Source organism: Acanthopagrus latus, chromosome 14 (assembly GCF_904848185.1).
Source record: "Acanthopagrus latus isolate v.2019 chromosome 14, fAcaLat1.1, whole genome shotgun sequence".
Lineage (NCBI taxonomy): Eukaryota > Metazoa > Chordata > Actinopteri > Spariformes > Sparidae > Acanthopagrus > Acanthopagrus latus.
The window spans coordinates 17,260,524-17,283,971 of NC_051052.1; the positions used below are offsets into that span (position 1 = coordinate 17,260,524).

Sequence of the window (23,448 nt, forward strand, 5' to 3'; positions counted from 1 at the left end):
GTGAAGTATCTTTGGAGGATGGTCTCTTCTGTTTGAGCTGTTTGATTAATGGCTGATTAGCATCATCGTGACGACCCGCCCCATCGCCAGCCTTCATCTGCCGATACAACCCCCGCCGGACCAGTTCCTCACGGGCCGCAGCCCGCCTCCGTGGGACCGAGCCTGCAATTTCAGGCAAATCAATATAATCCTCAGAGCTTTATTGCGGAGCGCTTGAAATAGAAACAGGCATTGGATTTTCTTGCGAGGCGTGCTCAATGTCTCCATATGGAGCGTAAAGGTGAAACGCAATAAAAGGCAAAATGCAGTGTTCCTTTTTATGGCCTTCACAGTCAGAGCTCAAGATTACCGCTTTTCTTTTCTCCCACAGCTCTGCAAACATCAGCAGGGGAACGCAAATAAGTACATTTACTCGATTACCATACTTAGGGTCAATTTCGAGGTATTTGATAGTCCTTCTCCCTCACTACTCACTTGCAAATATGGTACTTTTCACTCCACTATGATGCATTTATGTAGACTGAAGTGTAAGATAACTACATAATTCTTGAGCTAACCTGCAGGTCAGTATAAGGCAGCATAAGTCAGCTCCACCTTTACCAGCTGCAACATTAAATCAATCAATCAATAAACAATCATATGATATATTCTGAAACAGATGATTTGGGGTATATTCTGATGAAAAAAACTGTGTAAAATGTAAATAATCTTCGTCAAAAATGATCTAACATCAGCATAACATGATGAAATAACAGATTTAACAGTGATGCACAGATATCTCTACTGAAGTTAGCATGCTAACCAGCTAACCCGTCTCAGTCCAGTAAACACCAACAGTCTCTCCGTTGCTCTCAGCTTCTGGTCCGAACCGCTAACTGCATGGCTAACGAAGCTAACTGGCTGCAGCTACAGTTGGCAGCAGCAGCAGCAGGTTCCTCCAGTGACACGCCGTCTCATATTTGTTTTGAGAATGAATCTGAATATTTTCTTCCACCGCTTGCAAACAATAAAGTGTCTTCTGTTTGCTGTCGGCTTTACAGAGCTACTCTATACTCCCAGAGTTCAGTCTCAGTGTGTGAAGTGTGAAAAAAGACTCCAGCACAGTCTTGTAGTACGACCACAGTGTAGAGAAACTGATTAGTCTGCGGTATTTACACACCGCTTGTTGAGATCATGGCCGTTTCTCTAATTGCATCCTTACTTAACGGCAGACACGAGGCTCATCAGATCATCTGCGCTCGTCATCGCGGCTGCAACTAAGAATTATTACCCAGTTAATCTGTTTGTGTCCCGGAGCCCAAGGTCACATCCTCGAGCGGCTTGTTGTGTTTTTCATAATCAACAGTCAAAAAGTATATTCAGCTTAATATGATACGGAACAGAGAGAAAAGCGGCAAATCTTTATATTAATTTGCTCGACAAAATGGATCAAACACTTAATTATCTTCATGAATCGACGAGCGTCGCTGTTATTTGTGATAGGCCTACATGATTGCAGTAGAGGGAAAACAAGTCGAGCTGTTTGTCCCATTTTTTTTTTTCATGCATACAAATGATGCACAGGCACGCGTGGCTCATGCAGAGCACGCGTACTGTTATCTGGAGAATGTGTACGCGCCTGTTTTTCTATTGATCAGATCCTCCGGGGCAAGCTGAGCGTGGTCGGAGCTGTGGAAGGTCTTTTAAAAACATGCTTTCTCTGCGTGGTGGGGTGACATGAATCCCAACCAGCGGCTCAGCTGGTCGTGGGCGTTCCGCTCGCTGGCGGAGAATTATATTTAATAGAATAACAAATGTATAAACTGTGTAATAGATCGTTCAGAGAATTAACTCTGACAGTTGTTTGAAGCTGCTCCAATCAATATTTTCACATTAGCAATGGATCAAAGCACTCTGGCTTCTGCGGGATCCCTGCGGCTCTGGAAGGTTTTAGCGTCTTTCAGCTCTGTGTTTTTGTTTTACCACCCACAAGCTTACAATTTTCAGGCTGTTTTCCTCCGCAAAACGCTCTTAAAACACCCAACTGTGCACGACATGACCAGCATCAAATGGCAGACAGAGTTATTAAGCAACAAGCTGGTGAACATAATTGAACATTTTGCAGCTAGAGAGTGTTTTGTTTCCCTCCAGGGTTGGTGGAGACCAAAAGAGGATCCACAAGTTAGACTTAATGAACACTGATGTTACGATCACAGTCACCATGTCATAGTGTGGGAACACTTTGTCAACATGCGCTTGCAGTTACCCACACTGCCCCCAAGTGGCCCAAAACTTACTTATGTATGTTTAAACAGCTAAAACATGTATTTGTCATGTGTAGAGTGAAAGTTATTTGGATTTTTGTCTGTTTTATACTTCTCTAAATACTCCAGATTGGTCTTTGAACTAGTTTCCGACATTTTAAAGACTAAATTGTTAAGTAATTAATCAAGTCATCATAGATAATCCTAATATTGAATTAATAAAAGTAGTAGTAGTGATTTATTCTGTTCTCTATTAACAATTTTCCAAAACACACAAGCATAGAAATAGATAAATAACAATAAAACACTGAATTAAGTGGAAGAAACGATTCCCACAATGCTTTAGTTGTTTATCACAATGCTGCGACACCGTTTCACTGTGAAGCTCCAGAAATGTTTTGTGGTCTATGAATCTTTCGCCTGACTTCCCATCAGGGTGAGCAGACAGTGACTAAACTTTCATTTTTTTGGGTTAACCTATCCTTTAACACCAGCTGCAGCTCTCATCATAAGGTACATGCAACAACCAGACAATTATTTCTCGGGTGAATTGAGAACGCAGGACACACTGGAGATTGTACCGACCCCTTCTCTCTGTGTGGTCTCCCTGGGCAGATTTGCTGAATAAAACATGCTATTGACCCGACAGTCTAAGTCCGGTGATTGACTTCGAAATCACTTCCCTCTCCTTCCATTATGTTTCTCTATTTGGCCTGCCACTTTCAGAGGGCATGAAATTAATCAGCCGAGCTGGCGGGCTCATTCAGCTCAAGGCTAATTATGGCAGGAGAGCCCGGCGGACTTCAGAGTCGCAGCCTACCTTCAGGCTTACGGTTTAGTGTGAAAGCTTCTTAATACCTGCAGGCACCTGCTCTCGGCAGGAAGTGTTACCTTTGAACAAATGAGTGCCTGACTTATTCCTCCGTCCTTGGTCGGAATGCGTAGAGCCGAGCCAATGCAAGCGATCTGCGGACGGGACCGCTGTTCTATCTTTCTTGCCCCAGCTGGCCTTCAGTAAGTCTATTTCCATTATCCCACCCATTGATTCGCTCCGGCGCCTTTTCGCGTGGCTGTGCTGTTAATGTAATTGAATGGTGGGCATTTCTTTTCCCTCCCTCCCTCCATCCCATTTGGCATGAGCACCCACACACATACACTCAACGGCCTCTTCCCTTCCTCTCTCACCCTGTTTCTGCCAGATGTTGCCAGGGCCATCGAGCTGCTGGAGAAGCTGCAGGAGTCGGGTGACGTCCCCGGCCACAAGCTCCAGTCCCTGAAGAAGGTCCTTCAGAGCGAGTTCTGCACGGCCATCAGAGAGGTGAGTCGCTGTCGAGGGAGGGAACCGCCGGCCCGTGAACGCCAGCGTGACTCGTGGCTTTTTCACTCTCTCTCCACCGAGAGTCTCTTTCCTTTGTTTTCATGACCTTTCTCTTGCTCGTTGAGCTTTTCGCGGTGCTCTTCCAATCAATCATCGCGCCCCGTTTGGGATGTTTTTTCCCTTGAAGTTGCTGTTGATGGAGTTGCCGCTCTCTCACCTGTTCAGTCATATTTGCTGTGTTGTCCATCTCAAAAAAAAACTCAATACTTTTTTTTTCTGTGCCAGGAGAGTAGAGTTGGAAAGTAACATGGAAGTCTGGAACAGTTCGCAGTCAACTTGATTATCTAGAGGAAACTGCGTGCAACATAAAAAGGATGTTAAATCAGATTTCACTGCTCCAGATCACAAAAATAACCATGAGGTTTTGAAATATTGATTCGTGTCAGTGACTCAGGGATTTTTTTCTCAGACAGCTGCTGTGATCTCTGGTTTACCAAAACCCCTTTCTGAGAAAACAGCCGGTTGTGTCGCGAGTATGAAAAGAGATGTAAAAAGAGAGGAGACAAACCACTTGGAGACGGTGGCTGTACGACACATGTCGGATCCCTTCCTCCCCCGAAACCAATCGTCTGCTTTATCACGGCCGAACAGGGACACATATCAGCCAGTCCTGTTGTTGCTCTGATGACCAATTTGACGTTGATGCAGACGGACTTCTGATAAGCAAGATGGGAGGATATCAGGCTAAAGCATAGAATTAGCAAGAAAGGTGATGTCACTTAAACATTAGACATTAAACTCATCACAGCATTCCGAATTGAACCGTAAAACAAGTTGGTGTCTGGAAACTGTGCAACCATGTGGGGGAAAAGGTGTTTTAAACCGTATTTATGGGCAAAGTCAACAGACTGGTTTGACTGGTGAATCTTTACAAGAAGATTTATGGACCGGTGAACATTGAAAGTGAAGTTATGGCCTTGACTTGTTAGCCAAGATGGCTGACAAATAGCACGACCTGCCTAAAAGGAGTGTGGTATAGCTTAGCTTTAGCTTTAACTTTTAACTTTACAGCTCAGAGATACAACTCAAACTTTAATATGAAACCGTCCACGAGCCTGTCTGATGTTATTATTTATTACCCTTAATCATGTCAGAACAGCTGGAAAGATGTTAACGACTAATGTAGCGACTAACGTTTCAAGAGCCTGAGGAAAACCTTCTTTTACTAATTTGCATCGGTAGCATTTTGTAACCTCTGTTTGTCGTTGTAGTCACTGTACATCCTTCATCTGTGTTTTTATTCTAGTGGGATCTCAATGTAATGACTGTGCAGGTGTTAGCTACAAGCTAGCATCCAGTATATCCAGTGCATGCACCCGCTGTGTGTTTCTTTACTGATCAGAACTCACAAAACTCAACATTTTATTCTGTCACTCTCCTTTAGCATCTCTGATATCAAGCAGACTCGTGAAGTTCCAGGATTAGCGCACAGTTTTCACTCACGTTGAAAACATTTTCAACTCGTATTGGACATTTTGCTGGAGCTAAATTTCCTTTTAATTGCATCCTTTCATGTCTTTCAGATGACTTTGTATCTAATCATGCCGTGCGGCTCACATCCCTCTTTTTTTTCAGGACGGACTGAATATCTCATTAGGGAAAACGCCATATTTTCATCTTTCCGGTCTGTGAAGAAGATTCACCAACACGCTAGAAGAAAGAAGCAGATCTTCCTTTTAGAGCATATTTTATTTGCAACAAAAAACTCAATATTGTTGAATTATTTATTCGGGCAGAAATCTTTTATGCCAAGACAGACGTTTTTTCGGGGGAGGCTTTGATGATGTTGGTATTATTTATGACCGCGATAAGAGAATTTCAAGAGCTGGATCTCAACCTTGGGAAGTAAACATCAAATGTGCCAGCTCAATAATGAGACAAAAAGCATAACACACATTAGCATACTTTCTTTAAAGTTGTATATGTAGATTCCTTCTTCCTTTTTGCCAGAATGCTGCAGAGGACAATACTTCTGCTTTTGGTCGATTTAAGCTCTGGTGTAAGTGAATAAAGTGACAGATTTGGTGTTAGTGCAGTTAGAAAGAAGCTTATATCGTAGCGTTGGGACGTCTAAATGTGTGATCGGCTGGCGTGAACAGAAGCTGTTGCGCTACTAAAGGCTGTTACCGTAGTTTTCCTGTGATTTTGCTACACTGGAGGTAAAATACAACACTCACTGATTGTGTTGCATATCACAGAAGTGCCAAATGAGCTCCCAGGTTGCCACTGATGTTTGAACGCTCAATAAAACAGCAGGTAAGAAGGAAGAACGGCCTCGAAAATTAAATCTTAGAAGGTGCCTTTCAGTCATTGTTGTGCTGCATCAATCAGAAATGACTGCAGCATAATGAAAATATCAGAGATTGTTATCATTGGTAATAACACCTGAGCCAAAGCTCAGAGGCACGCTGGGTTTTTGTGCCTGTGTGAAACATTCACACGGAAAATTTCAATGATCACGGGGGCCAGAAAACATTGTGCGCATTTTCAGAAACTTGAAGGCTTGATAAGCTCGTTACACTGAAATTTTAATTAAGCTGCCAGAAATTGGTTTTAATCACATTTTACACGGATGGCATGAAATGTGAATCATAAACAGGAGTTCTTGTTAAGAAAAAAAAAAAACATTCACACGCAGGCAGCCACCCACTGATCCGTCATCTCGACACCATTCATCAGCAGGACGGGGCGCAAAACAAACAAGAGCGTTCGCTCCACACGACACCGCCACACAGGCTGAGAACCACACATCTCTTATATTCAGTCGTCCTGTCTGTCGTGAGCCGCGAACGCATCACCCGGTGACATGTAATTGTTGAGCAAACAGGCATCTGAAGAGCAAAGAAGCAGATGACAGATGCTTCAATGTCGTCGCCGGTTAATTGTAAACAGAGTGAACGTGTGAATTTGTCCTGGAATGAAAGGAGGCAATTAGCAGACTTCATCGGTGTGTTGGGGAGAAGCTCGGCTTTATTATCTGGAGGGAACTGTGTTGGAAAATTAAACACGATTTTTTAAATTTTTTTTTTTTCTTTTACTGCCTCAGAGCACAAAATAACTATAATATAGTTTTTTTTATATCGATCTGTATCAGTGACTCAAGGATTCCTGGGCCAATTTACCAAACTCACTTCCAATGCTATAAAAGATTACTTCACTAAAACTCAAATACTTATAAGGGCTTAAACAAAGTAAGCTTCAAGTTTTTGGCAATACTAGCTGCAGGACTTCAGGGTGCTGACACACCAGGCGGACGGTGTGTTATGGACTGTTGGCGCTAGTCGGCTCTCAGCGGCCCGTCACCTTGTCAGCTAAACTAATCAGTGCTCCAAAATAGAAAAATTAATAACGAATAACGTTCTCTGGATTCATTTTAGCGTCATTACATCATAAGAACTACCTTCAGAGACTTGTTTTCATCAAAGTTATGCCATCATTCTGTGGTGGGAAGTGCTGATTTATTTCAGGATGGTGCGTTCGTGCACTGACGGAAAGCCCTGACATATGGGATTTCAAATGAAACAGAAACAACACACACGAATTTTAAAAAGTGAAGTGATAATAATATGGATTTTAACAGCTTTTGTCGGACAGTTTAAATCCCATGAAAACAGACATGAATGCTAATCTAATCTGGTAAGATGATCAACAGTCTTAATTCAAAGGTGCAATATGTAAGAATTGGCCACCGGTTGAAATCACACTGTGAACAAATAGGGGGGCAGCATATCACCAGAGTAACCACTAACTGCTGCTAGCTGTAGCTGCCGTCAGCTAGCTCAATTAGCCGTGCAGCAGCAGCAGTCTGGGTTTGGAGCTTGACTCGCAGATAAAGTGTTGGTGTTTGCAATGCTAGCACAGGTGCTACAGGCTAGCTGGTTAGCCTGCTAAACACGCTTTGCAACACAATATGTGGAATTCATGAACTTTTGGTAATGATTTCAACTGAGATTCTTACATATTGCACTTTTAATACTGATGCCTCAATGTGACCTACATAAGTACTGTAATCTAAGTAATGTACTAATAAATTTAAATAGCCAGGATAACTTGTGTTTAACAGTCATTAACAGCAATACAATGCACAGTGCACCACAGTAGATAGCAAACATCAAGCCAAAGCAACTACAGGCAAAAAAGAGGGAAATTCCCCAGACTCCCTCACAAAATCACTTAATTTTGTGCACTGTTGAGTCAGAGGAGGCTTTATTAACTTTATGAAATGCTCACTATGACACATTGCTAATCATTTTGGCCCTCTTGTAAATTCGGCATATGTTATACATGATGTTCTTTCTATATTTTATGGAGAAAAAAATGGCAGGTGTGAACTGACGAGCTGCCCCCCTCGTGATGTTAATACCAGGGACAAACAGCCTGAAAGTTTATAATAATGCAGCAGCGTGAGGATACGGCCGTTTCATGGAGGAAACGAGGGGTTTCTAACGCTGATCGGCCTGTTTTGTCACCGCTAACAAAGACACCGCTCTGATTCTTCACACTGAAAACAATTCTCGTCGCGACTGAAATAGAGGGGACGCCGCGAGTTAGGAGAGCAGACCATCTGGTGAGAGAACCCTGTGGTTGTGGATGCTCTCGCTCGTCACAAACAAACACATTAAAAAAAATAAAAAAAGAGGCTCCTGCGTATCGGAGTGTTAAATCCGAATCAACTGCTGCTTTATCACAGATTCCCTCCCACTTGAAAGCGTGTTTCTTTGTTTAGAGCATCAGCTGTGTGGAAGTGCGGCCCTCCACAACAACAACGCCCCTGCACGCTCTGTGTAATAACAATAATAATCTACTGTATGCAATAGCCAGCACTTACAACCTGTTCCCCAGCTGGCTCAGCACCACGCGGAGAAGCTGTAGTATCGGCGGCTTTTTTGCAAACCTGTAATTGACTATGATGCACGGTCAGGAGCCGACTGATCCCGGAGCATCTCTGATGGTTTCCCTGGTGACCGTGTTTGGCCCGCTCTTTGTGGCTGAAGTGGTCTGAATCTCCAGCTTCTTGGCAAAGGCTGTCTCCGCCGCTGCTGCCGAGGCCGAGAGTTTGTTTTTTTTTTTTCCTTCAGAATCATTGTCATTGCACTCCAGCGACTGGCACTGAGATCAGTCAGCCGGTTGCCAGACGTGCAGTTGGTGTCAGGATGTGCCAGGCTCGCCCGAGCGGTCCAGCGCCGGGCTGCTGGGCCCGGTGAGAGCAAGAGGACTCGAGCTTCTTTTCTGTCTCTCGCTGTCACTTCGCATGAAGTCCAGGCTATTTTTACTTAATATTCTGTCAGGGAGCTGTTTCCCCTAATTGGTGTCATTGCCAGTGCCATTTCATTATTGTAACGGGATACGAGCTGAAAAATGACTGAACTCCCACATTAATTAAATAAAGCGTATAATGAGTTTTGATAAGAAATGTGCTGGAAAGGCTCTAGAAACATGTGTATCATATAATTTACCACTGACCTCTAATCCATCTTTGAAAGCGCATCATATCTTTTGTATTAAATTATCCGTAAAACGATAATCTGTGCATTGATTTCATTTTTTAAGCGCAGCACTTGAGCAAAGGCAATGACTTCATAGCAATGCTTGACCTGAGCCGCCACCTCGAAGTAATGGCATTAACGGCGGTGCAGAAGATGACACGTTAGCACTATTTGTCCGTCTGCCAGCGCGTGCACTGTGTTTTAATGTCGTATCTCTGTTAGTTAGATTCAAACGTTGTCTGCACTTCCTCTTCGGTGACACAGCTTGTTTAACGCAGGCTGTCATGGTCGTACTGAACGCGTTCTTGGCACTGACGCGTCGACAGATTTGTCCTCGTTGGAGCCCCGTTGCCTCAATCAAACAACAATACAGTGTGTTCACTGACTGAATCTGCAGAGTGTTTACTGTCTACAAGGAACCTTTCCATCTAATCTGCATTTTTGTGGCAACTAAAAACACGTGGATTATTGTTAGGGGGAAAGACTGCAGTCTTGGTTAAATATTGAAAAGGTCAACGCCGGCTTAAAGCACAAGTGCGCCTTGACCTTTTCAATTATTAATCAAAACCATGATCTTTAACCACAACCGATAAGAGTTTCAGTCACTTACAACTGTCGGAACCAAGTGCTGGTGTCAAGTGTCAAACGCAGTCCTCCCTCCTGCTGCTGCTTCAGGCTGCTGTATGACTTCTGCACCAACCACACGAGTTGAAAAAGTAGAAGTCAGAGAACGAACTATGACAAACCAGCACCCCTACCCAACCCTGCACCCCCACAGCCATTGCTGGCAATGCTTAGAATATCTTAGTTGACTGTGTTAGCATGCTAAAACTGGCTCGTTGGCAGCACAAAGTTTCATCTTTATCAGTCTGATGGTTGGTAAAGCCTGGACACTGCCATCCATAAGGCCCAGACACACCAAAACAACCTCAGAGAATCGCCTCACGTCGCCTGTGTCCTGCACAAAAAGCTGCACTTGAACACACCGCAAAGACTACAGCCCATGGCCAACTGCCAATGGATACTTGGACTGCGGATAATATAGCTTCTACTCAAGAATATATCTGATAAAAAGTTGCAAGTGGCACTGACGACGAGGCGGAGGTGAAAAAAATTGATGGATTTCATTTAATGTTTTATTTAGTAATTTGATTGTATCAGTTTTCATCCACTTAAAGCCTTTATTTTTTCCATCCTCACCATAAAATCCTGTTCTAATTCATCTCGACTGCGCTCACTTCTCCGTCCTGTATGTCATCCATCAGCGTTAACTGCCCCCCAATTTCAAAAGAGGCGTAAAAAACCCGGGTTAAACTGTCCGAGTCCGGCCCCTCCTGTTCTCCATTTCGATCACACACACACACGGCTCTGACATTTCATTATTACAGATGACCTTTCCTTTTTCGAGTCCAGGCCGTGTTTTTTCTTTTAATCTGCGACGGGATTCCTTCTCCTCCTTCACACACGTACATGATATAGCTCATTTCACGCTCTGGCGGGTCGACGCAGAGCCCGACATGAAGGATATACTCATCTGTTAAAAAATTTTTTTTAAAAAACGCCGTTAAGTCGACCTGCAAACACTGAGCGCGTACAGCTACGTCAACAGGCAAACATGAATCAGCCTCGTTAAGGATGACAGGTGGCCTGTCAGTATGAAGAATGAGCGTCAGGGGAAAAGAGTGTGTTCAGCAGAGTTGGGGTAAATGACAACGAGGGAGTTAGATGAGCTGGTTGTCTTCCTCTGCCACGTTTATCGATGGCGTTAGGAGGGGTGGTGGGGGGGGATATCTCGGTTCTGTGCGTTAGTCTCTCCGCATCAGCCCGAATGAGTTGTCAGGGTCAATCAGCCTTGCAAATGGGAGAGGAAGGACACAAGACGAAATGACTGGAAGAGCTAACCAGCTGGAAATGATGGAGAGTGGGAATCCGCCGTCTATTGGGTTAGAGAGTCCCACACTCGACGAGCGCAGGAAGTGCGAAGAGGCCGGGCCGGAGCGATCGCATCTTTCATCGGCTGTAACGTTGCAGTTGATTTTCCACTTCGGCAGACATTTTTTCAATCAACATAATTGACTGTGTGGGGTTTTTTTCTTTTTCTTTTTTTTTTTTTTATGGAAGCGCAAAAGCAAGCGAGGGCGAAGGATTTGTGTTGATTCCATCACGCTGCCTCCGCCTCCCACATCACATTAATTTGAGGGATGAAAGGTACATCAAGTCAGCCCGCGCCAGTTCAATATTTCCCCCTCCGTGTCGTGCCGAGAGGGAAAGTGTATTGTCAAGTCCTGTGCTGGATTTTCCAGCAGCGTCAGCCCATCTCCCCCCCACCCCACCTCCGTCCTCTCTGTCTCTCTGAGTCAGTAAAGGAAGCAGGACGCCATGGTTACAAACAGCGTTGTCATGTCACTTTGCCCTGCAGGCGTCTCTCTCTCTCTTACTCTCTCTTCAGTCTCTGGCTCCGTGGCGTTCCTCCTTGCCGGTGCCAGCGCCGGCGTCCTATAGTGAATGATGTGGCGTTTGTGCTTGTGTGTTTCGCCCTGATCCACATGTAAGGTTGGGAAAAAAAAAAAAAAAAAAGGTGGGTGACTGAAGGAGTCGGTGACAGCGAAGACAAAAGGAAAAGGCAGAGGGGAGAATTTAAAAGATGCCTGCGAGACAAGTGGCCTTTTTAAAAAAAAAAAAAAAAAAAAAAAGCAAAGTGCAGCCACAACAAGAGCGAGAGTGACATTCAAAAGCACACAGCTGTTTGTTCCATGTCACTGCGCAGGTATTCGGGCCGCTGCACGCTGCGTAAATGCACAGAGAGGAACGTTTAATACAGCAAATGTGTCTGTTAATCATAATTTCATGCACAAGGAATAGAATAAAGCTGAGTTACGTAATATTTATGTACTAATAACTCTCCTGGCGTCATAACATTTGTCAGATCATTGTTTTCTGGCCCACACCTTTAGTCCACTCTCACCGCTCTCATCATCATCCTCATCGTCACTTCAGTCACAGCAGGCAGCTGTCGGCCGGTGAACAAGCGCTACGCGGACTCGTTAACGACTGTCTGGTGAAGATAGTGTAACAATTAGCGGATAACAGATCCAAATTACTTCCACAAAAGGAGGAGCTGGAGACAACAGACGGGGCTAAACTGACGGCGTCTAGCGAATTCTAATGTCTGCTGAAGAGGACTGCTCGGTGGCATGTTAGTGACCTGCCGGTCAGATGTTTGCACATGAGGAGGAGAACCCTTAGGGTTTAAAACAGCTAAATCCCTGAAAAAGAAAAGCTAACAGGTGCTAGCTTGTTTGTGTGATTAGCAAACAGGCTAGAGTGAGAGGCTTTGTTGACAGGCTTTGTTCCAAACAGCCTACATGATGTAAATCACACTAGCTGATAATAGAGGGATTACACAGGACTTGTCACACTTTCTACTTCCTCCTGTGCTGCTGTAATAATTACTCTGGCCACTAGAGGCCGCTGCCTAAAAAGAAACATATTTACGGATCGTAATTATCAGCTTTAACAGTCAACATTTCAGAGCAAGCGAATGAGCCTCAAAGGACCCACATGACCCAAGTCTTGTTATTGTTAAAAGCAAACTATACAGGACTGTTGTAGTGTTTTGTGTATGGATTTTGAGAGAGCAACTATGGTTGAGTTGACTGTAGAAAAAGAAAAGCTAACAGGCGCTAGCTTGTTTAGACTGTTTGTTTAGCCAACTAGCTGCTTGTTTTACACAGGACTTGTCGCCCTTCCATCACCTGACTTCCTCCTGTGCTGCTGTAATTATTAGTATGGCCACTAGAGGTCACTATACAGGACTGTTACACTGTTTTAGTCTATGGATTTGGCGCGACAGACAGAGAGAGCAACTATGTTCGTCTGTGCTGTAGAGTGAATGAATAGAGAGAGCAGTGTTAGCGAGAACAAAGCCGTGAATCAGAGATATAAGACTTGATCGTTTTAACGGTGGTTGCATCCAAAAAGCGCCAATAAACATGCCCACACCTCCTCACCAAGCACAGACGGTCTACCTTTCCCCACGCTCAGCTGCTGTCAGAATGTGTAAAATACAGCGGGGAGCAGAATCGTATCGTCCGTCTGTTAAACGAGAAAACAATGCAGCCAATTTATTAAGGTATCTGCTCGTCCCTCCCCCCTCCTCGCGCTCACAGCAGTCATTAATTAAGCCCTTCGACTGCAAAACAAGAGAGTATGACATCGATCACGGATTGCGCCCTGTGAGAGAAGTCTCTTATTTAAAGTCGCTGCTGTGCCACCGCTCGTTCTCACAAACTAGATACCAAATATTGAACGAGCGCTGCAGCTCTGGCGGTAACACGCCTGTCGTCTTCCAAAAGAGTTATTGCAAATGATTTGCCTCGCAGACACCGACAGAGAGATGAAGGCAGGAGTGTTACCGATTTTAAGCGCGGGAGGGGCGGCTGAAATAAAGAGGCGTGATAATGAAGCAGCTGCAGGAAAACTGAGGGTGGGGAAAAAAGGAAGCAACTGTGCAGGAAGGCAGAGGAGAGGAAAGCCTTTATAAAGTCTGTAGTCAGCCTCCAGAAGTGCAAAGGTGGAAGAAGGCCTCGGGAGAAGGTGTCATCTGGGAACTGAGTGTACGTGTGGACTGCAGGCTCCGTTTCTCCGAATGCATCAGCACTATAAATCTACACAAATGTGTGTTGCAGTGTGAAATGTGGAGCCGCTACTCTGCAGAGCTGCTCGGTTGGTTTTTTTTTTTTGTCTTTGTTTTTTTTCTTTCGTGGTCTTTGAGATTCATGAGCAAACAAGACAACAGAAGCTCAGGGATATATTGTTTCCCCTCTTCTCTGAGATCTCTACATGCAGATATCTCAGGGTTTGTAGCCTCTAAGTATACACACTTCTGATGATTCGAGCGAAGCGAGGCCTTCGTTACGCGCCGAGGTACGTCGAAGATACCCGGCGCTCTCGCTTCTGGGCAAGCCGCCGCGCTTTGATGAGAGACGTCATCAAGAGAGGAAACAGATGATTAAAAATTCATCTCTGAGCAGCAACATCCAACATGGCAAACACAGAAACAGAGTTAGAAAAAGCAGCCAAAAGTCACGCTCGAGTAAAAATAAATATATGTTAAGAATATTACTTGTGAAGGTCGAAAGTGAAAATAGCACCTGAATAAAAGTCTTGAAGTAGTTTATATTAAATTAACTTAAATAAGTGTTAACATGTATAAATATGCTTATATAAATACTATATAGAGGATTACTACTGCCAAAATACACAATAAATAGATATATAGAGATAAATGGCTACCTTGATATCCCATTAAATGCTGGTTTTATTTCTGATTTTATTTCTTTTTATTTACACATTTGTTTCTGTATTTATTTCTGCATGTTTCACCCCTCAAAATTTGCAAGATAATACATTTAAAAAATCTAAAAAATAATTTAAAAAAATAAATAAATTAAAAAATTAAATGGAGAAACAAATGGTAAAGTCAATATATATATATATATATATATATATATATATATATATATATATATATATATATATATATATATATATATATATATACATAGTACTCCAATTTGTGGTTTGATATTCAGCATTTTTCCGGTTATTGCAAAGTCACTAGAAACTAATGTAATCAAATAAACATAGCTGACTGAAAAGTTAATTATTTGCCTCCAAAATGCAGTAAAGTGAAAGTATACAGTTGCAGAAAATGTAAAAAGTCAAGTAAAATACAGCTACTTCAGAAGTGTAAGGGAAGTTTGTTCTGCACGCAGAAGTTCTCATCAGCGCCACTCTGATTAAAATATGATTGCTTATTTGCTCAATTAACTCCCAACTGCCATAAAACAAGTGGACGTGTTTGTACTCAGCAGAAACATTTTCCTCTGAGGCTTCTTGTAATCAGCCCCAACATCTCCGTCACTTTGACATCCGTCTTCCTCCACCCATTGTGCTCTTGGAATACAGCATCTGAGAAGTGCAGCACAGGAGATGTATCTGACTGGCAGCATTCGAGAGAGCTTTTTACAGGAGCGGGTACTTTTGCGTGGCGGTATATTAACAGCTCATCTCCTTCTCCCTCTTTTACTCTGTGAAGTTCAATTGTAAAGTGTATCTAAAAGACACGTCTTCACTTGAAAAGGTCACCTGTCTGGACTGATTCTGTCTGCCTCAGCGAATAAGCAGAAGAAAAAAAAACCTTGTGTTTCATCCAACTGGGTCTTACAGCAGCAGCCCGTCTCTCTTGGCACCAGTTCAGGCCCGGCAGCAGTGACATGCAGTAGTTCTGCCTGTTCTGGAGGATAATTGTGCTGTTTAAAAGTCCAGGACAAGATTCTTACTCCTTCACCTGCAACCTCAGAATAAATGTTGGCAATGTAGGTTTCTGCAAACCAGAGATATATTGCAACATTTTTTTTTAGCTTTGGTTTTCTATTTTCCATGTGGCAACACTGTGCTCATGATCTTGTTAAGTTTAGGCATTAGAACCACTTGGTAAGGGTTAGGAAAGGATCCTGTTTTGAGTTTTTGACCCAGTTCTGTCACCACAGACATGTCTGGAAACTGTCCTGATGTTCAATCAAAAAAATATCTGGTTTGTTGCCAATAACATTCCCCCAAAAATGTCCCAGGTTAGGTTTAGGCACCGTACCACTTGGGAAGGGTTAGAACAAGATCTTGTTTCAGCTTAAAATAACTGTAAAAGGTAAATACCCCCCAAAAAAATGTCTGTAAATGTCTGGAGTCAAAAATATTTGTTTTTTGTTGAGACAAACACAGCTGGATGTTGTCACCTCAGGATGTCTCCAGCTGTGTTTGTGAAGACAAAAACACAGATATTTTTAACCAAACCTCGAGACATTTACAGCCATTTTTGGAAGGGTTATTTTCCAGATATTACCAGCTGGATATTGTCCCGAGGTCTCATCAAAGATATGTTTCTTGTCGCCACAAACACGGCTGGAGAGGTCCTGATTTCTCAGAAAGCCACGGCTGGAAGCTACCAAGAGGTCTGGACCAGGCCACTGGATCGACAAGCCTCCTCTTCTGTAAACTCCATCACCATTATCTCCTTCTTGCTAAGAAACTTATGCACGGCAAAGAGCTGAAACTGTTTGAAGACAAACATTATATAATCTTCAAGGCTGCTACTCTTGCACCCTAACTCATCTTTAATACAGTAATTGAATTATTATCTCTTCCCTTCTGAGACGGGTCACTTATCAGATCCGCCGCCGTCTTCACATTTCAAAGGGATTCAGATTTGCGAAGGCCCAGGCGAAATAACGACGTTTGCTTTTTGCCTCCACGTGTAAGACGAACATAAGCAGAGCGGCGGCAGCAAGCGTACATTAACTCTGGTCCTGAGTGTCTGGGTGTTTTCCATCAGTCAGCATGTTAGCGCTGTAAAGCCATCTGTGCAGGAACGCTGTTATTTGACTGTGATGAAGTGTTGAAGCTCAGACGCGGGGGTGGCAATTTTTCCAGCCATGTGAAACATAATCACACCGACCTGTCCCTCTTCATTTCTCCTCAGGTGTACCAGTACATGCACGAAACGATCACAGTGAACGGCTGTCCGGAGTACCAGGCGAGGGCCACCGCCAAGGTAAGGACGGCTCTCAAACTGTTTCATTTAGTCGTGGGTTTTCGCAAAGTTTTCATTGGTGAGCTAACAATTCAGCAGTAACTCCAATCACAAGGCCAAACAAACGCGTGATCAATCCCGGCACCAAGAGCAGACTTTGCACATTTTTTCCCGGAATAACGACTGACAGTTAATAACCAAATGTGCTGAAAATGTAATTCTTTAAAGGTTTCCTCTTCCCCGGTATGAACTCAGCTCCCTGTCCTCGTGTCAACAGCCTCTAAACATCTCAGATTCCAACGCTGCGTTCTCCCTGAATTAACAGATTAGCTGCCACTAGATTTACACCTTTAATCTCGCTTTCCTCCCACGACTCGCACGTTTTGTTTGCCGTCTCTCTCCATCCCCGAGATGTGATGCGATTTGATGTTAAAGGCACATTTGTTTCGCCGTCGTCACAACTGACAGGACGGCACTGTATTAGATGGATTTCTTCATTCTATTCTCCCTGTGTGCGCTCAAATCAAACCAAGAGGAACCGCTTTCTATATTCGCTTCTGCAGGCTCTGATGTTCAGTCCCGCATATCTGATTTTTTCAGATGACGGCTCATGGCCGTTTATTGAAGTAACGCGTATAAGATGTCAATCTCTGGAAAAGCTGTTTTTTCTTTTCTCCCATTCAACTGTTTAACATTAAATGCAGCCGTTTTTTTGTTGTTGTTGTTTGCAAAGGACAAAAAGCGTTCCGGAGACACTTCCAGGTGCACAATAAATGGAATTAGCTCATTTGGATGTACAATAGAGATTAGCCTGGACTTGTTATTAGCGCCTCACCTGCAAGGGACGCAGGCTTTTGTGTGAGAAAACAAAGAGGACAGGCTCGTCTGATTTTCATATGGAGGACGAGGATGATGAGATGCGGGGATGAGACGAGATGAAGCACCTCTCGGTTCTTTAGTGTTGGGTGTTCGGTCGGGTCCGATCCTCTCCGGCAGCCACATCAGAAGGAGTGGGAGGAGGCTGTGAATAGAGCCGGATGACAAAAACAGAGGGAGGTCTTTGTGTACGAGGCTTCAGATGAGCAGATCTTTTCCTGTTTTGTTCGCGCCTCCATCCGACACTCTGCCTCGAGCACAATAGCGCGGAGCCTGGTGGTGAATTTGCAATCGAACACCTGGATCGAGCGCGAGATGAGCGCATTTATTTACTTTCTCCTGAGAGTCAGATGAAAAGGACCGATGCCTCTCACATGTCGGTGTGGTTAGTATGGATCTAGGAGTCGAGAGGCGGTTAGCTTAGATTAGCATAAAGATTGAAAGCACTATATTCACATATCATATCTTATTTAGTTCATCTGTTCTCTGACAGAAATGTACAAACAATGTTTGTGTCATTATTTCTTCCTTTTAGCTGAAAATGTCAGGAGCTATAACCAGGATAGCCTAGCTTATATTACTTTTTTCACTGGAGGCAGGAAGCAACAGCCACCAGTCGCATAAAATAGGTTTAATATGTATCTCTTAAACCGCAACCACAATCTGGCATCAAATATTAATGTAAAATCAACAAGTTTGCAGATTTATTTTCTATTTTCTCTATGAAAAGATTGTGTTTTTGTGAGATATAGATATGGAGCTAGAGCTAAAAGGCGATTAGCGCACATTAAATAGCAACTTGAAGCAGGAGGAAATAATTGATGAAGACCTAGTTGCATGAAAATAGTTCGAACATCTGAAACAGCAAACTTGACATTCTAGTCAAATTTAAATGCACCAACTTGGCTGATTGACCCTGAAAAGGTTTTAGCATGTTGAATAATTCTGAAACTAGCTGCTTAAGCTAGGCTAATTACCTTCTTGAACTACTGCTATGGATTGGACTATAGACTTCACAAACGATGCACAAAATGAGACTTTTTGTAAAAGAAAATCTCACTTGCTGTATTTGGAATATCTCCTGTCACATACACAGTGTGAACCATTGTCTGATCTAAAGAAACAACATCTTTATTAACGTACTGTAGTGCAGGAATTTACCTCTCCGGAGAAACTGGGAACGTTAAGCTGCATATCTGTCTCTTTTTTTAAGCCCAAAGCAGAAAAGACACGATTTAAGCAGCTTTAAATCTCCCTCCTAATGTTTTTTCTTCTTCACTCTGAACTTTGAGGAGCCACTGCTGCTAAATCTGTATTAAAAAAATGGCACGTCCACCGGACAGTTAAGCAGACGGCTCATGGGCGGAGCTGGCTCAGCCGTGGGGACGCTCTAAACTTGGATGCGCAGGATTTTCCAGGAGATAACGACCGAGCCGGACCGCGGTGGCACTTGCACTCCATCAGTATCACACATCTGAAAGGGAAAAAAGATGGATGCTGTCGTTATGGTATCGACTTCTATAAGCTGCCGTCGCAATAATGATGAAATGTTTGGAATGCGCCGGCGCTTCTCGAGCACCTCAGCTTTAGCGAGACGGCGAGTCTCCAGACAGGGCCGGATTCGCGTTTCACCTGAGCCATTCGATTCTCGTTGATTGCTTCATTAATTAAATCAATTTCGGACGCTAATTCCTGGCTCGAGGCCCCTTATTACTGATCCTAATGGAGACGGAGTCTGTCAGGACTGTGTGGGCGCCGGAGAACATAATGAGAGCTGATGATCAGCTTATATATTAAGTCATACTTACACTATACAGTTGCATTGTGGTTACCAAAATCCTCTTGCAAGCTTTTCATTTAGGATGCCTCCTGTGTGTGTGTGTGTGTGTGTGTGTGTGTGTGTGTGTGTGTGTGTGTGTGTGTGTGAGGCGCCGGCCATCTGCCAGATTGTTTTTCGTTTCGCAGAAAAAGCCAGATAAAGTTGTGAAGGTCGATGTGCTGCGAGGGGGCCGGGAGGCGACGGCGTGCATGCTGACGAGCTGCCTTTTTAGCCTCACAATGGCGTCGGGGAGGGGAGGAGGAGAGGAGAGGAGGAAAAAAGGGAGAAGGACAAAGGGAGGAAGAGGAGGAAGCGTGGTCACTGCGATAACTAGGCGGCGGGAGAGGCGAGAGGAACGAGAGAAACGGTTCGAAGACGCGTATGAATATGGAGGAGAGAGCAGAGATGCCGATGCCGCCTGAGGGGAGCATCAAAGACCTCAAAGTGCCAAGATGCTCGTCTGCTGCTGCTGCTGGGGAATTTGGATACACATCTGCAAAAAGCTTCTGACAGAGCCGCCCCTCCTCTACTTTTTTTTAACCTCGATCTACCTCACATATCGCGTATGAAGCCCGACTTGACAGCGAGGCACCTGTGGCAATGCATCTGTGGATCACCGGGCATCGGGTTCTCTCTGTTCGTCTGCCATTATCTTTTCCCAGGCCGCGGTTAACAAGCTCCTGGGTGCTTTGTTCTGAACGTACAAGGAGCAGGGAGGCTTGGCTCGGGGTTCAAAGAAACCCCCACAGCCAGCGAGCAACATCAACCAGCTGGTGGAGATACAGACGCTGAAACTTGTCTGGCTGCTCCTTCCAGCGTGAACTTGGATGTGTTAATCCGAGCGCTTAGAAAGAAAAAAAAAAGCCAGAGAACTTTCTCACGTGGAGTCCAAATCCCCGACTCGGGCTAATTCCTCCAAAAAAGCTTTGTTATAGCCGTCCACCTTCACGATCATTTTGTAAATTGGATTCCTCCTCTTGGATTCATTTCGGGTTTAATGGAGGCGACGAGAAGCGAGTGCAGACCGCGAGACTTTCACAGTGTCAAACTTGCTCTTTTTTGTTCAAACAAGACAGTTTTGTCCCAGGATTTCTGGCATGTTAACGCAGCGTTTGACAACTCAACACATTTGCACTGAGATTAGATGAACTGACTGCAGTAATCACATTGTTACACGAAGAAAAAGACACAGGGAGCAAGCCGATCGCCAGAATATCTGTCGTTATTCTGAATTTCTGTAAAACCACTTGTATCCGTCCAAAGCACCTGTGGTAGCTGATCGATTCTGGACCGCTAGCTGCGCAGCTAACGGAGCTAACTAGTGAATAGTAACTACAGCTAGAATGAATGTAACAGGTGGCCAAATCATTCATGTTGCAACGATCAAATATCATGTCTCGGCTTAAGATACCTGGTTTTGTCCTCACAAGACTCACCACTGCCTCCCTTCACAGATCACTTTAGCTCCAGTCATCCAAGAAATGTCTCTTAAAGGAGACGTGTTCTGCTTCTCTGTCGTATAGGTAAACATGATGTGACACATATTGTAGAAATGTTGTTATGATACCTGTGACACCTTCAAGTTTGATGATGTCAGTGGTTTGCCAACATTTTATTCTGACTCTGATGTTGGATTTTCTTTTGGGATCTTCGGTATTGAAGATCTGTCTTGACCTTTGGGAGTAAATACTTTCAGAGCTTTCTGCCCACGTCTAACGGCCCTCTTGATGAATCCATATTTCTATATTTGACTGATGTTCACCACTTTATCTGTTTTCCACTGCTGACTCAGTTCAACTCATGGTTTTTTTTTGACACTGCAGTCACACAACTCAGCTGAGGGAGACAGAGTTTCTCCTACTTGTTCTCTTTTTGCTGAAAAACACACATTTGCCATATAATTCAACCAGCGGTACACAACACATTCTGACTGTGTATTGTCTCAGTATGTGATGTTGTTCCTTCAAGGTTTTCTTCAGTGTTTCTTTCATTCTCGTCCTTCAGGCCACAGTCGCAGCCTTCGCAGCCAGCGAAGGCCACTCCCACCCGCGGGTGGTGGAGCTCCCTAAGACGGAGGAAGGGCTGGGCTTCAACGTGATGGGCGGCAAGGAGCAGAACTCGCCCATTTACATCTCCCGCATCATCCCCGGAGGCGTGGCCGAGCGGCACGGCGGCCTGAAGCGAGGGGACCAGCTGCTGTCCGTCAATGGCGTGGTAGGTCGGAAAAAAAACCCCAGACGCACAGAGAGGCTGCTTTAAAACAAAAAAAAAAGATATCCTCGGTTGAAATAAGACAGAAGTGTTTGATTTCTAGTCTGATGTGTGAGTCAACAATCAGCAGAGATCAAAGTGCTGCACAGGGAGCAGAAACACTGCAGAGAGAGCAGAATAACTCCGACTGGAAGCTCATTTCAGCTTAATATCACAGGGCATTAAAAATGGAGGAAGTTTTCTTTTTCTCCTTAGAGGAGTTACTATTTTTATATCGTAATAAAATCAGCTTCCATTAAAATTCTGTCTCCGACCTCCCCCCACCCCGCAGAGCGTGGAAGGCGAGCACCACGAGAAAGCGGTGGAGTTGCTGAAGGCGGCCAAGGACAGCGTGAAGCTGGTGGTCCGCTACACCCCCAAAGTGCTGGAGGAGATGGAGGCCCGCTTCGAGAAGCTCCGCACGGCCCGGCGGCGCCAGCAGCAGCAGCTCCTCATGCAGCAGCAGCAGCAGCAGAACCTGACCTCTCAGCAGAACCACATGTCGTAGGTGAGGCGCTTCATTGCTTTAAGCGTGAGGTGTCCCGCCTCCCGGAGCTGGAGGCGGGACACCAGGAGCGGAAAGGTAAAACACTGCCGGAGGAGAGGACGGAGAGGAAGTCCTCCCAAGAATCACAAGATGTATTAGACAGAGTGGACGCTGATGTTAAACGTACTCTAGGAAGTTTTAACTGGTTAAGAAACAATCTCACCTGCAGTCTCAGTTCAGTTCTGCCTCTGTAGGAGCCACGTAAGCAAACGAGACCATCGGCAAGAAGAAGATCTGCTACTTCAGCTCAATTACGTTATTCACAATCTGCCCGGTGGCTCGGCAGTTTACTTGTTTCGCCATCGTCATCTTTTCTCCGCCAGAATCAACAAAATATGGACGTTTTCCTGACACCAGCTTTAAGTTTCTTTGGGGACGGATGCTTGCAGAAGCTTGAACAGAAATGTGTTTGCATTAAGAAGTCGTCAGCTTGCAAGTGTGATAGTTTAACGGTTTTTCACAGATGGTCAAGAGTTTAACCCAGAAAACTTCTAACCGGTCTCTCACCTTCGTCTTTCAAGGGACACTGAACATTTTTTTGAAATATCAATCACATATTTAAATAAGAAACATGAAGCTACAGCCTGCAGACAGTTGAAATGTGTAAAAAATTACATGTTTGTGTGGTTGTTTTTCAGTGTTTACCACGAAAACGCTGCAGCACAGAAATCCCTGTAAATCTGTACGTATCTGTCAACAGTCTCTTAACACTTTGCTGCGCTCCCGATCGGTAATTCCTCTCTTTTTAAATTGTACAACCCCCCTCCCCCACGGGAGGGACAGGGGGCTCACACAATCCCAGCTAATGTGTGAGCTTATTTCCCAAAATGTCGAAGCATTCCTTCAACATCTACAGTAACGACACCAGACCCACAAACCAAATCATGATGAATCGCTAACGATGGTTAGAATCTCCTCACAACAGACTCTCAGCTGTTAGAAAATGACTGGTAAGCACGACATCCTGTGGCTTTCTGCCTTATTTTGGCCTTTTTTTTTTTTTTTTCACGTCGCCTGGTTCCTTTTTTTCACTTCACACTTCACCACCTTTCCATCCAGACGGCTTTTCCTGAGTTTTCAGTCGCTAAAAAAAAAAAAAAGAAAGAAAAATCGAAGGATTCAGACTTCAGAGGAATACAGATGCAGAGAGGTGAACTGGAAGCGAAAGGCTTAACTCTCCCTTTGAGTTTCATTCGCCATGCTCGAGCTCTGCCTTCGCCGGCCTCATGTGCAGGTATAGCGGCGGCATTTTGCATTA

At 44.2% G+C, this 23,448-nt stretch overlaps 1 protein-coding gene across 3 annotated transcripts in view; it reads left to right on the forward strand.

Annotated features, from left to right (window-relative positions):
* lin7a (lin-7 homolog A (C. elegans)) overlaps window positions 1–23,448 on the forward strand; it is a 47,546-nt gene that overhangs the window by 19,165 nt on the left and 4,933 nt on the right. For 2 of the 3 annotated variants that reach the window (XM_037120941.1, XM_037120940.1), the window contains 4 exons: window positions 3,443–3,561; window positions 16,648–16,719; window positions 21,398–21,607; window positions 21,936–22,147. In XM_037120941.1, the coding sequence (XP_036976836.1) occupies window positions 3,443–3,561; window positions 16,648–16,719; window positions 21,398–21,607; window positions 21,936–22,147 (613 nt within the window). Of the gene's footprint in view, window positions 1–3,442; window positions 3,562–16,647; window positions 16,720–21,397; window positions 21,608–21,935; window positions 22,152–23,448 lie in introns of all 3 variants that reach the window. The other variant, XM_037120942.1, reaches the window with a different exon arrangement.